The 14,732-nt window shown below is 33.6% G+C and overlaps 1 protein-coding gene across 1 annotated transcript in view; it reads left to right on the plus strand.

Moving 5' to 3' along the window:
* Positions 1–14,732, plus strand: part of LOC117331768 (THUMP domain-containing protein 3-like) — a 33,500-nt gene that overhangs the window by 431 nt on the left and 18,337 nt on the right. The window contains exons 2-4 of the mRNA XM_033890646.1: positions 348–425; positions 5,200–6,011; positions 14,624–14,693. Coding sequence (XP_033746537.1) covers positions 348–425; positions 5,200–6,011; positions 14,624–14,693 — 960 coding nt within the window. The remainder of the gene's footprint in view (positions 1–347; positions 426–5,199; positions 6,012–14,623; positions 14,694–14,732) is intronic.

Here is a 14,732-nt window from a genome sequence, read left to right on the forward strand (position 1 = left end):
CGGTGGTCGACTGGAAGTTGGCTCCAGTCTGTGATGATCTTTATAGAGAAATAACGTTACAAGAGCATTTCAGGGGGCCCGTTTTCGTACATACACCTACAGTATGCTACACAGTCCACATATCTTTGTACACAGCCTTCTAGCTATAGGTTTCTGTATTTTTTTTCGTACAAAATCTTCTTGAAAAGATGTTTATAAGAGTTGCCTCCCCTATATCACCCGTTGAAAGGGTCAAGGGCAACAACACCATGAAGCCTGAATCACTGTTTGAAGAGTATGTCCCACAAAAATGTGTTTGTCCATTAGGCCTACAATCAGACATGATCACTAAATTTCCTTTATTGTAGGTACTGGAACTTGGATGTGTGGACAACTGTTTTGTTATCATGACGGAGATTAAGAAATTTCCATTTGCTGATGATGAAGTAAGTAATTTATAATGCATTAGGAGATGGTAGGTACAGATTTTATTAGACCATGGATGATATTTTCCAGATCAGTTAGAAATCAAAGATGGGCACCATGGAAGCCATCTTGAAAAACAGATTTTAAAATTCTCCAGTTCCACTTGTGCCAGAGAGCTGAAAATATGCAAGGATGTTAAGGAAGGGGAGCCAACAAAGTGTTCTCTAATTTTTCGCCCCCGTGAAAACATTGACATGGCAGCCATGGCGTCAATTTTGTAACATGATTGTACAATCCAATCATGTTTTTCCTGAACACCTATGGGATTCAGCTCTAACTTATCAAAATGATCCTGAGATGGTCCTGACCAGGTGTTGTTATTTTATGGATCGGTCTGAAATCCAAGATGGCCACCATGGCTCCCATCTTGAAAAAAAAAAACACAATTTAAGCTTCTCCTCCAGTTCTGCTGGTGCCATCGAGCTTGAAATTGGTGGGTATCTTAGGACCGGAAGGTAACAAAGTGTTGTTATTTTTTTATATGGTAAAAACTTTGACATGGCAGTCAAGACACTCACTCACTGCCATTTTGTAACATGACTGCGCAATCATGGTTTTCCTGAACAATGCCTATTTTAAACTTCTTCGCAAGTTCCACCCATGGGATTTAGCTCACACTTGCCAGAAATGATCCCGAGATGGACCTGACCAAGTATAATTTTCCAGGTCAGTCTAAAATCCAAGATGGCCACCATGGCCAACAAACAGTATTGCACAATCCCAATTGATGTCTACCACTATATATGTCTACTGTTTATACTACAGGAGTATTAAAGTCTGAATTTATCTAACACAATTTTAGAGCATGAATGGATATTCAAGATGGCGGTCATGTGCTCATTTTTGAGTTAGACATAAATTCTACATATTTTTTGAGAACATTTAAAACTTTTTTGAAGTTAGATGAACAAATATGGCAACCAAGGACCATTTGGATATTTGAAGTTTGAAAATGTGATGTTAATGAAACTTTCAACTTTGGTTCATAGATCAAGCTTACAGTAAAAACTTGTGTAATTTGCGCAGATTTTTGTACTGAAATAAAGTTTAAAGTTGGGGGTGCACAAATTATACAGGTAGAAACGTTTTCAAGGTTTTTTACAGAAAAAAGATCGTCAATTGTCAATGTCCGCCAATCTTGGAAAACGACAGAAATTCCCATTAGGAGCTTGAAGATTAATAAACATACACACAGCAATTTATTCTTGTCAAATATGTCAGATAATGAAGTGATGTATAGCTACCTACTATATGTGTTGATACTTGAGTTAATTAGGGATTCATCACAATTAAATAGAAATCAGTCCTTGTGGCGATATATGCAGAAGTGATTACAAACGTACTTAATTTTACTTTTCTTTGAAAGTGTGTGTAAGTTTGAGCTGACAAATGTTCATAATTCTGTGTGCACGGCGGTTACCTTAGCTTTTCCTCTTACGGTCGATTTAAAAGAAATAAACAATACAGAATTTTGCTATTTTCTCATAACAAATACAAAATAATCAGAATTTTAATCAAGTATTTAGTAGAATGATTTTAAGCAAAGTTTTGTGCTAATCTGTGTTAGTGTCATTTTCATACATCGTTTTTGGTCAAAATTTTTCATGTGCAAAATATACAGATAGAAAGATTTTTTCAGCATTTTCAGCCCGAAAAAGTACCTGCACAAATTAGACTGGTGCGCAAATTACACATGTTTTTACGGTAGTTATTTATGCTTTGTTCTTAGCTCAATGGGATTTTGAAGATGGCCATTATGGGAAACAGATAGCTATACAAATGTACATAGAAAGTATCAGAAATCATTAATAGTATATGTATTGAAAAACCTTCATTCAATTTTGTATAATATTTTCAAATGCAAAATTCAATATTTAGTATTGTAAATATATGCAAAGTTTATACAAGATATTTGTTTGAAACTACATAACATGTGAAACAGAAAATCTTGTCACTGATAAACAATTGTTACCATTCAATTTTGTACATTAACTGTCATTACAATGATTTGGTTTTACAATAATTCTAATATTGTACTGTGTAGTCTTATTAACATTAATGTATTGATTCTAAATGTTTTTAGTTTGGATTTCATGTGTGAAAAGAGCTGATGTTGTTATTGCTTAAATGAAAGTTTAACATGTATGACAAAATGACAGAATTTGTTTACTATCAGAAATGTAATTTTATTTCTATGTTCTGACATCTTAATGTGTCCATAGGGAAATTACATCTCGAAACTTAAGTAAAGTGACTCTCAGATCACTTACTGAAATAAGTGTGATGGAAGCCAATTTATAATTCACGTTTTCTTATGCCATACATTACAAAAAGATTGACCTAACTTGTCAAAATGTCTCACATAAATTGTGTTTTATCTGTTCGCTAATTATATTCTCATGACAAAAGGAAACAACTTAAATGCTAGAGGTACGACTAGCTAGTGTAGTAAGTTCAGAAATAGGCAATTCTGTAATTCTGTTGAAAATAAACCTGAAGTAGATCCAGTACATTGTATTTATATTTAAGTGTCACCACCCCACTATAACAAGGGAAAATCTGTAATTACGAAATATTACTACTCAAGCCTTATAACTCCCCTTGTTCTGCCACACAAACAAATATGGAAATGGTGTCAAAACAAAATTCTATCACTAGAATAAATATTGCACTATAAATCTCTGTTAAAATTTTGCACATATCTGCAACAGCGAAGTGAGGAAAAAAATTTTGGCAATGCAACGGTCCTGAATTTTCATATGTAATACTTTCATGTACAATAACCCGGAAGTATAATTGTTGTCTGAGGCCTATATATATATATATATATGTATCAGACAGTGACATTGCTGCCTCTATTAAGAATACTTATTGTTATGATGCTTGTAACATGATTATTTTAAACAGTTTTTAGCTCGTCTCTTCGGAGAAGAGGGAGAGCTTATGTTTTCACTCAGCGTCGGCGTTGGTTTTTCAAATGTTAAGTTTTTGGTGCAAGTGTTGAAAGGCATAGTAATTTATGGTAATATGGTCCCTGCGTGGATTAAACTTTCCCCTGCCGGACTTAACTAAAAGATTTTTTGGGAAAAAAACAGATTTTTGAAATTTTTTGGACTTGGAATATTTCTGCGTTAATTTTTTGGTGCAAGTGTTGAAAGGTATTAATACATCACTTTATAATTGTACTAGGGTGCTAATATAATTGGCAATAGAGTCTCTCTGGAGTCGAACTATGCCTGGCCGGAGTTAAACTAAAAGATCTTTTGGGGAAAAAACCAGATTTTTGAAATTTTTGGTCTTAGTATATTTCTGCGTTAAGACTTTGGTGCAGGTGTTAAAAGGTATTAATGCATCACTGTATAATTGTACTAGGGTGCTGATATTTGGCATAAGAGTCCCTTTGGAGTTAAACTATCCCCGCCGGAGTTAAACTTAAAGATTTTGTTGAAAAAAAACCCAGATTTTTCAAATTTTTGGACTAAGAATATTTCTGCGTTAAGTTTTTGATGCAAGCGTTAAAAGGTTTTAATACATCACTTTATAATTGTACTAAGGTGCTGATATTTGGCAGTTGAGTCCCTATGGAGTAAGACAATCCCTTCCTGGAGTAAAACTAAAAACAAAATGGATTTTTTCTTTTTAAATCTGTGTTTTTTTGTTATGTTTTTAAATCTTTGGACTTTGTGTTAAGTTTATATTGTGAGTGTTGAAAGGCATAGTAATACATGGTATTAGGTTCCCTGTGGGGGTTAAACTATCCCTTGCCGGAGTTAAACTGAAAGATTTATTTTGGGGGGAAAAAACAGATTTTTTAAATTTTTGTGCAAGTGTTGAAAGCTATTAACACATCACCTTATGATTGTACTAGGGTGCTGATGTTTGGTAAAAGAGTCCCTCTGGAAGTACACTATCCCTTCTTGGAGTGAAACTGAAAATAAAAACGATGTGAAAATACTCACATTAGACAATTTACACCGGTCCACATTTTTCAAGGGAGACAACTCTCATTAGGATAATATTTTATCAAAAAATTGAAGAAATAGGTCCAAAAGCAATTACATTTGTATTTAATATATTCATTCAATCTACAACAGCATAGCTTGTCTCCCAAATGTTTGTCAATAAATAATTTACATATATATATAAATTGGTATGGTTTTGAAAATTGCATGAATACACAATCTGAGTAAGTAAATAATATAAATATTATTAATGCAATTTGCGAAACCATACCAATTAATATAATTTAATTATTTATTGACAAACATTTGCGAGATTAGCTATGCTGTTCTCCCAACAGCTCTTGTTAGTTGGGTGGTGTATATATAGGGCCTCTAGGAAGGAGGTCAGTTCCTCTCGGGTGTGGGGCTATATGAAAAAATGTCATTGATGTATCTCCACCAAACGTGGACAGGTCAGTTTCACAACGATATTGTCTTTTTTTTAATTGATAAATGAAAAGCTTATTTGAAGACAATAGTAGTTTTTCAGAACCCTTTCTATTTCTCCTCCATGATCGTCTTTTGAAGACTTGACAGGTATGTAAAAAATATGGCCTCCATCCTAGAAATTCGAATGACATGGTGACAGCATTTTAGATGTTGGTGAATTGTCTAGTTGTATGGCCCTGCAGTGGACTGCCATATACATATGTACGCAGTATAACATGTTTCATTCAGACAGAAATATGCTGATGTTATAAAAGTATGTGATATAATAATTTTATATTTTCAGATGAAGTGTATGTCACAGTTGCGGAACCTTGTACCAGATTTGGATTGGGATGTGGGACTACAGGCCTGGAATAAAGTTTATGACTTCCCTCACTCCATCGCCTCTCGTCCTTCTGTCATACCAGCTGATCTAGGAGAACCAATCAGCACTAAGAATATCTTCAGACCAAAGAAACAACCAAAAGATCGTGATGCCAGAGATTCTCGTAAAAAACTGTGGACAGCAAAGCGCAAGGATAAAAAGAAACGTAAAGTAGATGATGTCCCATCACCAGAAACAGACACTGTAAAGAAAGAGGATATTAATGTACCGTCACAAGGGGGTCAAGGTGACAGCCAATCAGATGTAGGAACTGTGTCATGTGATGTAGATGCAAATGTCACAGATAAAACTTCTACAGAAGGAAATATCTCTGGCGACACTGACAAAATGGCGACAGGTTCACCACCTTCAGAAAAACCAGATGAACCTCAGTCATATTTGCAAACAGAAGAAGGACCGACCAAAAAACCAAGAGTTAAAATCACATCCTGGGATCCAAACATGCCAGCATTCCGTGTGACGTGTAAGCGAGCAGGGGCAAATCACACGTTTGACTCTATGTGTGCTGCTTCTAATTTTGGGGCGGCCGTCAACAACTACTTCAACTGGAATGTAGATATGATAAAATTTGACATTGAGGTGGTGTTAAATATAAGTGAGAATGACATACGCGTGTGTTTGGCCCTCACCCGAGGTAGTCTACACAAGAGGAATATTGTCTCCTTCGGGCCCACCACTCTCCGGGCGACTATTGCTTACAGCATGCTACGGTAAGACTAGAAATATCCTACGAATCTGATCATGAGTTGGAATTATTTGGGTGACTCTTTTCGATTCTTCCTGTAGCTTGTAAATTCAATATGTAAAACAATTTTATACATTTATATCATTTTGCTTCAACATTAACTAATTAAAAAGACCTATTTCCCTCACAGTTTTATGGGGGTGATAGTGATATCCATGCCTGTCTGTGACATCATGTCACATCCTAATCCCAAATTATAGACATTTTCTAGTAACATTGATTTGTTTATCATACTTTAAGTTTTGTTTTGGCTATATATAGATTTTGGACACTATATTTAGGTCATCTAATAAATGTTAAATGGTAAACTATTGTCATCACTCATTGTCAATCATCTTTCAAAAAATAAATTACATAATTATGATATCCGATACTGCTTGTGATAACCGCTATTAACATACATACAATACTTTTATTTCCAATCTGACATATAACTAAAAGAGAATAATCTTTTAGCTTTCAACATTGAAAGTTTATTTCAATTTTTACTTAGTTAATAAAACCAGGAAAAAAAAGATAAAGAGAATTATTTGTCATACATAAGCTATCATGAACCAAAAATATGCTTTGACATTATTTATATATGAAAAAAATTCAAAATACATTAAGAGTACAATTTGATGTCATTAGAACAAGACTTTTAAACTTTTTGACCAGCTATCCAAATCTTATGATCTAGACCTGACGTTTTTATGCGTCTGACCGTCTATGTCGGTATACATATATATATTACGTCAGAGAAATGACCTAGAGAATCGTCTAGAACTTTCTGATGCTGGCCTATGACATTGTGTTCCAGACAGTGTCAAGTCTCTGAGCTTCTGTCAGTCCCAAAGCTGGTAAATGTTGGTAAAAGTTTGATTTCCATTATAACTCCAGCTAAGTTAATGTCTTTGTAACATGTGTTGTACTAACAACATTCAGTTAAGTCTCCTCATTCTCCTCTCTTCACACCTGTTTGACACTCTTGCTCTAATGTTTTCATTCCTACTGTTAAACACCTGATGTGATCAAAGATTGGATTTTGACTCTGATTTTACTATCCTATAGACTTACAGATTATCAAGCATTGGATCTCCTAATTAGAATTAAAAATACGTAAGCATTGATCTCCTAATTAGACATAAAGATATCCAAACCTTGGATCTCCTAATTAGACATGAAGATATCCAAACCTTGGATCTCCTAATTAGACATAAATATATCCAAACCTTGGATCTCCTAATTAGACATAAATATATCCAAACCTTGGATCTCCTAATTAGACACATAAAATATCCAAACCTTTGATCTCCTAATAAGACATAAAGATATCCAAACCTTGGATCTCCTAATTCGATATAAAGATATCCGAACCTTGGATCTCCTAATTAGACCTAAAGATATCCAAACCTTGGATCTCCTAATTAGATATAAAGATATCCAAACTTTGGATCTCCTAATTAGACATAAAGATATCCAAACCTTGGACCTCCTTATTAGACATAAAGATATCCAAACCTTGGATCTCCTAATTAGACTAAAGATATCCAAACCTTGGATCTCCTAATTAGACATAAAGATATCCAAACCTTGGATCTCCTAATTAGACATGAAAATATCCAAACCTTGGATCTCCTTATTAGACATGAAAATATCCAAACCTTGGATCCTCCTAATTAGACATAAAGATATCCAAACCTTGGATCTCCTAATTAGACTAAAGATATCCAAACCTTGGATCTCCTAATTAGATATAAAGATATCCAAACCTTGGACCTCCTATTATAGACATAAATATATCCAAACCTTGGATCTCCTAATTAGACATAAATATATCCAAACCTTGGATCTCCTAATAAGACATAAAGATATCCAAACCTTGGATCTCCTAACTAGCATAAAGATATCCAAACCTTGGATCTCCTAATTAGACTAAAGATATCCAAACCTTGGATCTCCTAATTAGACATGAAAATATCCAAACCTTGGATCTCCTTATTAGACATGAAAATATCCAAACCTTGGATCTCCTAATTAGACTAAAGATATCCAAACCTTGGATCTCCTAATTAGACTAAAGATATCCAAACCTTGGATCTCCTAATTAGATATAAAGATATCCAAACCTTGGACCTCCTTATTATAGACATAAATATATCCAAACCTTGGATCTCCTAATTAGACATAAATATATCCAAACCTTGGATCTCCTAATAAGACATAAAGATATCCAAACCTTGGATCTCCTAACTAGCATAAAGATATCCAAACCTTGGATCTCCTTATTAGACTTAAAGATATCCAAACCTTGGATCTCCTAATTAGACATAAAGATATCCAAACCTTGGATCTCCCAACTAGCATAAAGATATCCAAACCTTGGATCACCTTATTAGACATAAAGATATCCAAACCTTGGATCTCCTTATTAGACATAAAGATATCCAAACCTCGGATTTCCTAATTAGATATAAAGATATCCAAACCTTGGATCTCCTAATTCGATATAAAGATATCCAAACCTTGGATCTCCTAATTAGACCTAAAGATATCCAAACCTTGAATCTCCTAATTAGACATAAATATATCCAAACCTTGGATCTCCTAATTAGACACATAAAAATATCCAAACCTTTGATCTCCTAATTAGACATAAAGATATCCAAACCTTGGATCTCCTAATTCGATATAAAGATATCCAAACCTTGGATCTCCAAATTAGACCTAAAGATATCCAAACCTTGGATCTCCTAATTAGATATAAAGATATCCAAACTTTGGATCTCCTAATTAGACATAAAGATATCCAAACCTTGGATCTCCTAATTAGACTAAAGATATCCAAACCTTGGATCTCCTAATTAGACTAAAGATATCCAAACCTTGGATCTCCTTATTAGACATGAAAATATCCAAACCTTGGATCTCCTAATTAGACATAAAGATATCCAAACCTTGGATCTCCTAATTAGACTAAAGATATCCAAACCTTGGATCTCCTAATTAGATATAAAGATATCCAAACCTTGGATCTCCTAATTAGACCTAAAGATATCCAAACCTTGGATCTCCTAATTAGACATAATAATATCCAAACCTTGGATCTCCTAATTAGACATAATAATATCCAAACCTTGGATCTCCTAATTAGACTAAAGATATCCAAACCTTGGATCTCCTAATTAGACATAAAGATATCCAAAACCTTGGATCTCCTAATTAGACTAAAGATATCCAAACCTTGGATCTCCTTATAATTAGACATAAACATATCCAAACATTGGATCTCCTAATTAGACATGAATATATCCAAACCTTGGATCTCCTAATTAGACATAAAGATATCCAAACCTTGGATCTCCTAATTAGACCTAAAGATATCAAAACCTTGAATCTCCTAATTAGACATAATAATATCCAAACCTTGGATCTCCTAATTAGACATAATAATATCCAAACCTTGGATCTCCTAATTAGACTAAAGATATCCAAACCTTGGATCTCCTAATTAGACATAAAGATATCCAAACCTTGGATCTCCTAATTAGACTAAAGATATCCAAACCTTGGATCTCCTAATTAGACATAAAGATATCCAAACCTTGGATCTCCTAATTAGACATAAAGATATCCAAACCTTGGATCTCCTAATTAGATATAAAGATATCCAAACCTTGGATCTCCTAATTAGATATAAAGATATCCAAACCTTGGATCTCCTAATTAGACATAAAGATATCCAAACCTTGGATCTCCTAATTAGACATAAAGATATCCAAACCTTGGATCTCCTAATTAGACATAAATATATCCAAACCTTGGATCTCCTAATTAGACATAAAGATATCCAAACCTTGGATCTCCTTATTAGACATAAAGATATCCAAACCTTGGATCTCCTAATTAGACATAAAGATATCCAAACCTTGGATCTCCTAATTAGACATAAAGATATCCAAACCTTGGATCTCCTAATAGACATAAAGATATCCAAACCTTGGATCTCCTAATTAGACATAAAGATATCCAAACCTTGGATCTCCTAATTCGATATAAAGATATCCAAACCTTGGATCTCCAAATTAGACCTAAAGATATCCAAACCTTGGATCTCCTAATTAGATATAAAGATATCCAAACTTTGGATCTCCTAATTAGACATAAAGATATCCAAACCTTGGATCTCCTAATTAGACTAAAGATATCCAAACCTTGGATCTCCTAATTAGACTAAAGATATCCAAACCTTGGATCTCCTTATTAGACATGAAAATATCCAAACCTTGGATCTCCTAATTAGACATAAAGATATCCAAACCTTGGATCTCCTAATTAGACTAAAGATATCCAAACCTTGGATCTCCTAATTAGATATAAAGATATCCAAACCTTGGATCTCCTAATTAGACCTAAAAATATCCAAACCTTGGATCTCCTAATTAGACATAATAATATCCAAACCTTGGATCTCCTAATTAGACATAATAATATCCAAACCTTGGATCTCCTAATTAGACTAAAGATATCCAAACCTTGGATCTCCTAATTAGACATAAAGATATCCAAAACCTTGGATCTCCTAATTAGACTAAAGATATCCAAACCTTGGATCTCCTTATAATTAGACATAAAGATATCCAAACCTTGGATCTCCTAATTAGACATGAATATATCCAAACCTTGGATCTCCTAATTAGACATAAAGATATCCAAACCTTGAATCTCCTAATTAGACATAATAATATCCAAACCTTGGATCTCCTAATTAGACATAATAATATCCAAACCTTGGATCTCCTAATTAGACTAAAGATATCCAAACCTTGGATCTCCTAATTAGACATGAAGATATCCAAACCTTGGATCTCCTAATTAGACTAAAGATATCCAAACCTTGGATCTCCTTATAATTAGACATAAAGATATCCAAACCTTGGATCTCCTAATTAGACATAAAGATATCCAAACCTTGGATCTCCTAATTAGATATAAAGATATCCAAACCTTGGATCTCCTAATTAGATATAAAGATATCCAAACCTTGGATCTCCTAATTAGATATAAAGATATCCAAACCTTGGATCTCCTAATTAGATATAAAGATATCCAAACCTTGGATCTCCTAATTAGACATAAATATATCCAAACCTTGGATCTCCTAATTAGACATAAAGATATCCAAACCTTGGATCTCCTTATTAGACATAAAGATATCCAAACCTTGGATCTCCTAATTAGACATAAAGATATCCAAACCTTGGATCTCCTAATTAGACATAAAGATATCCAAACCTTGGATCTCCTAATTAGACATAAAGATATCCAAACCTTGGATCTCCTAATTAGACATAAAGATATACAAACCTTGGATCTCCTAATTAGACATAAATATATCCAAACCTTGGATCTCCTAATTAGACACATGAAAATATCCAAACCTTTGATCTCCTAATTAGACATAAAGATATCCAAACCTTGGATCTCCTAATTCGATATAAAGATATCCTAACCTTGGATCTCCTAATTAGACATAAATATATCCAAACCTTGGATCTCCTAATTAGACACATAAAAATATCCAAACCTTTGATCTCCTAATTAGACATAAAGATATCCAAACCTTGGATCTCCTAATTCGATATAAAGATATCCAAACCTTGGATCTCCAAATTAGACCTAAAGATATCCAAACCTTGGATCTCCTAATTAGATATAAAGATATCCAAACTTTGGATCTCCTAATTAGACATAAAGATATCCAAACCTTGGATCTCCTAATTAGACTAAAGATATCCAAACCTTGGATCTCCTAATTAGACTAAAGATATCCAAACCTTGGATCTCCTTATTAGACATGAAAATATCCAAACCTTGGATCTCCTAATTAGACATAAAGATATCCAAACCTTGGATCTCCTAATTAGACTAAAGATATCCAAACCTTGGATCTCCTAATTAGACCTAAAGATATCCAAACCTTGGATCTCCTAATTAGACTAAAGATATCCAAACCTTGGATCTCCTTATTAGACATAAAGATATCCAAACCTCGGATTTCCTAATTAGATATAAAGATATCCAAACCTTGGATCTCCTAATTCGATATAAAGATATCCAAACCTTGGATCTCCTAATTAGACCTAAAGATATCCAAACCTTGGATCTCCTAATTAGACATAAATATATCCAAACCTTGGATCTCCTAATTAGACACATAAAAATATCCAAACCTTTGATCTCCTAATTAGACATAAAGATATCCAAACCTTGGATCTCCTAATTCGATATAAAGATATCCAAACCTTGGATCTCCAAATTAGACCTAAAGATATCCAAACCTTGGATCTCCTAATTAGACATAAAGATATCCAAACCTTGGATCTCCTAATTAGACCTAAAGATATCCAAACCTTGGATCTCCTAATTAGACATACCAATATCCAAACCTTGGATCTCCTAATTAGACATACAAATATCCAAACCTTGGATCTCCTAATTAGACTAAAGATATCCAAACCTTGGATCTCCTAATTAGACATAAAGATATCCAAACCTTGGATCTCCTAATTAGACTAAAGATATCCAAACCTTGGATCTCCTTATAATTAGACATAAAGATATCCAAACCTTGGATCTCCTAATTAGACATTAAGATATCCAAACCTTCGATCTCCTAATTAGACCTAAAGATATCCAAACCTTGAATCTCCTAATTAGACATAATAATATCCAAACCTTGGATCTCCTAATTAGACATAATAATATCCAAACCTTGGATCTCCTAATTAGACTAAAGATATCCAAACCTTGGATCTCCTAATTAGACATAAAGATATCCAAACCTTGGATCTCCTAATTAGACTAAAGATATCCAAACCTTGGATCTCCTTATAATTAGACATAAAGATATCCAAACCTTGGATCTCCTAATTAGACATGAAGATATCCAAACCTTGGATCTCCTAATTAGACTAAAGATATCCAAACCTTGGATCTCCTTATTAGACATAAAGATATCCAAACCTTGGATCTCCTTATTAGACATAAAGATATCCAAACCTTGGATCTCCTAATTAGACCTAAAGATATCCAAACCTTGGATCTTCTAATTAGACCTAAAGATATCCAAACCTTGGATCTCCTTATTAGACATAAAGATATCCAAACCTTGGATCTCCTAATTAGACTAAAGATATCCAAACCTTGGATCTCCTAATTAGATATAAAGATATCCAAACCTTGGATCTCCTAATTAGACTAAAGATATTCAAACCTTGGATCTCCTAATTAGATATAAAGATATCCAAACCTTGGATCTCCTAATTAGATATAAAGATATCCAAACCTTGGATCTCCTAATTAGATATAAAGATATCCAAACCTTGGATCTCCTAATTAGACTAAAGATATTCAAACCTTGGATCTCCTAATTAGACATACAAATATCCAAACCTTGGATCTCCTAATTAGACTAAAGATATCCAAACCTTGGATCTCCTTATTAGACTAAAGATATCCAAACCTTGGATCTCCTAATTAGACATAAAGATATCCAAACCTTGGATCTCCTAATTAAACTAAAGATATCCAAACCTTGGATCTCCTTATAATTAGACATAAAGATATCCAAACCTTGGATCTCCTTAAAGAGAATGTAGAAATGACACTCCAGTGTATCAGTCTGTAAAAGATAAAGTTTTTGCTGACAAATAAATGCTCATGACGTCCTAACCTAACAGGCATTACTGTTTATCTGTCACCCAGATTGCATTCATATTGACAATAAATACAATCTGAAGACTGTTCAATAGGTAATTGGCTGACATGTCTAGTTCTCAGTAAGCGAGAGACCTAATTATACAATACGAGGCTAGTGATATGTTCCTATGAAAGTAACATTATGAATTATGTTAATAAATAAACTCAACCTGTATGTTAAAACCTTCAAACAAACAATTCAGAAAAGCCAAAAGGCCCATACATATGCATGGTTATTATATGTGACCTACAGTATTTTCAGGTCAATCATGATTATTAATTTTGTTCACATATATGAAGACATTGACACACATTTTCAAGTTCACTAGGGTAAAATATGTTAAAATATTTAAACTTCTTCTGAATAACATAAGAGGCCTATAAAGTTGTGATCAAATTTGTGTCAATTTGACCCACTTTTAATGTCTTAATTTTGGTCAAATGTATCTAAATATTCCTTCTGAGTAAACAAGAGACTTAGTTTAACCACTTCTAAAAAACCCAGAGGTAATTGGTCATGAGATTGCAATGGCAGGCTGTTTGCTGGAATCTATAATCTTACACTAAATGTTTCTTTGACAGATTATGTGAAATCAAACCTACACTAAATGTTTCTTTGACAGATTATGTGAAATCAAACCTACACTAAATGTTTCTTTGACAGATTATGTGAAATCAAACCTACACTGAATGTTTCTTTGACAGATTATGTGAAATCAAACCTACACTGAATGTTTCTTTGACAGATTATGTGAAATCAAACCTACACTAAATGTTTCTTTGACAGATTATGTGAAATCAAAACTACAGTAATATAAATGTTTCTTTGTTCGACAGATTATGTGAGATCAAGCCTGGTGACGTTGTGTGTGATCCGATGTGTGGTACCGGAAGTATACCTATAGAGGTGAGATTTGTATGCTATCAGAGGGGAGAAAATCCCCTG

The sequence above is a fragment of the Pecten maximus genome, chromosome 7 (assembly GCF_902652985.1).
Source record: "Pecten maximus chromosome 7, xPecMax1.1, whole genome shotgun sequence".
In the NCBI taxonomy this organism is placed as follows: Eukaryota; Metazoa; Mollusca; class Bivalvia; order Pectinida; family Pectinidae; genus Pecten; species Pecten maximus.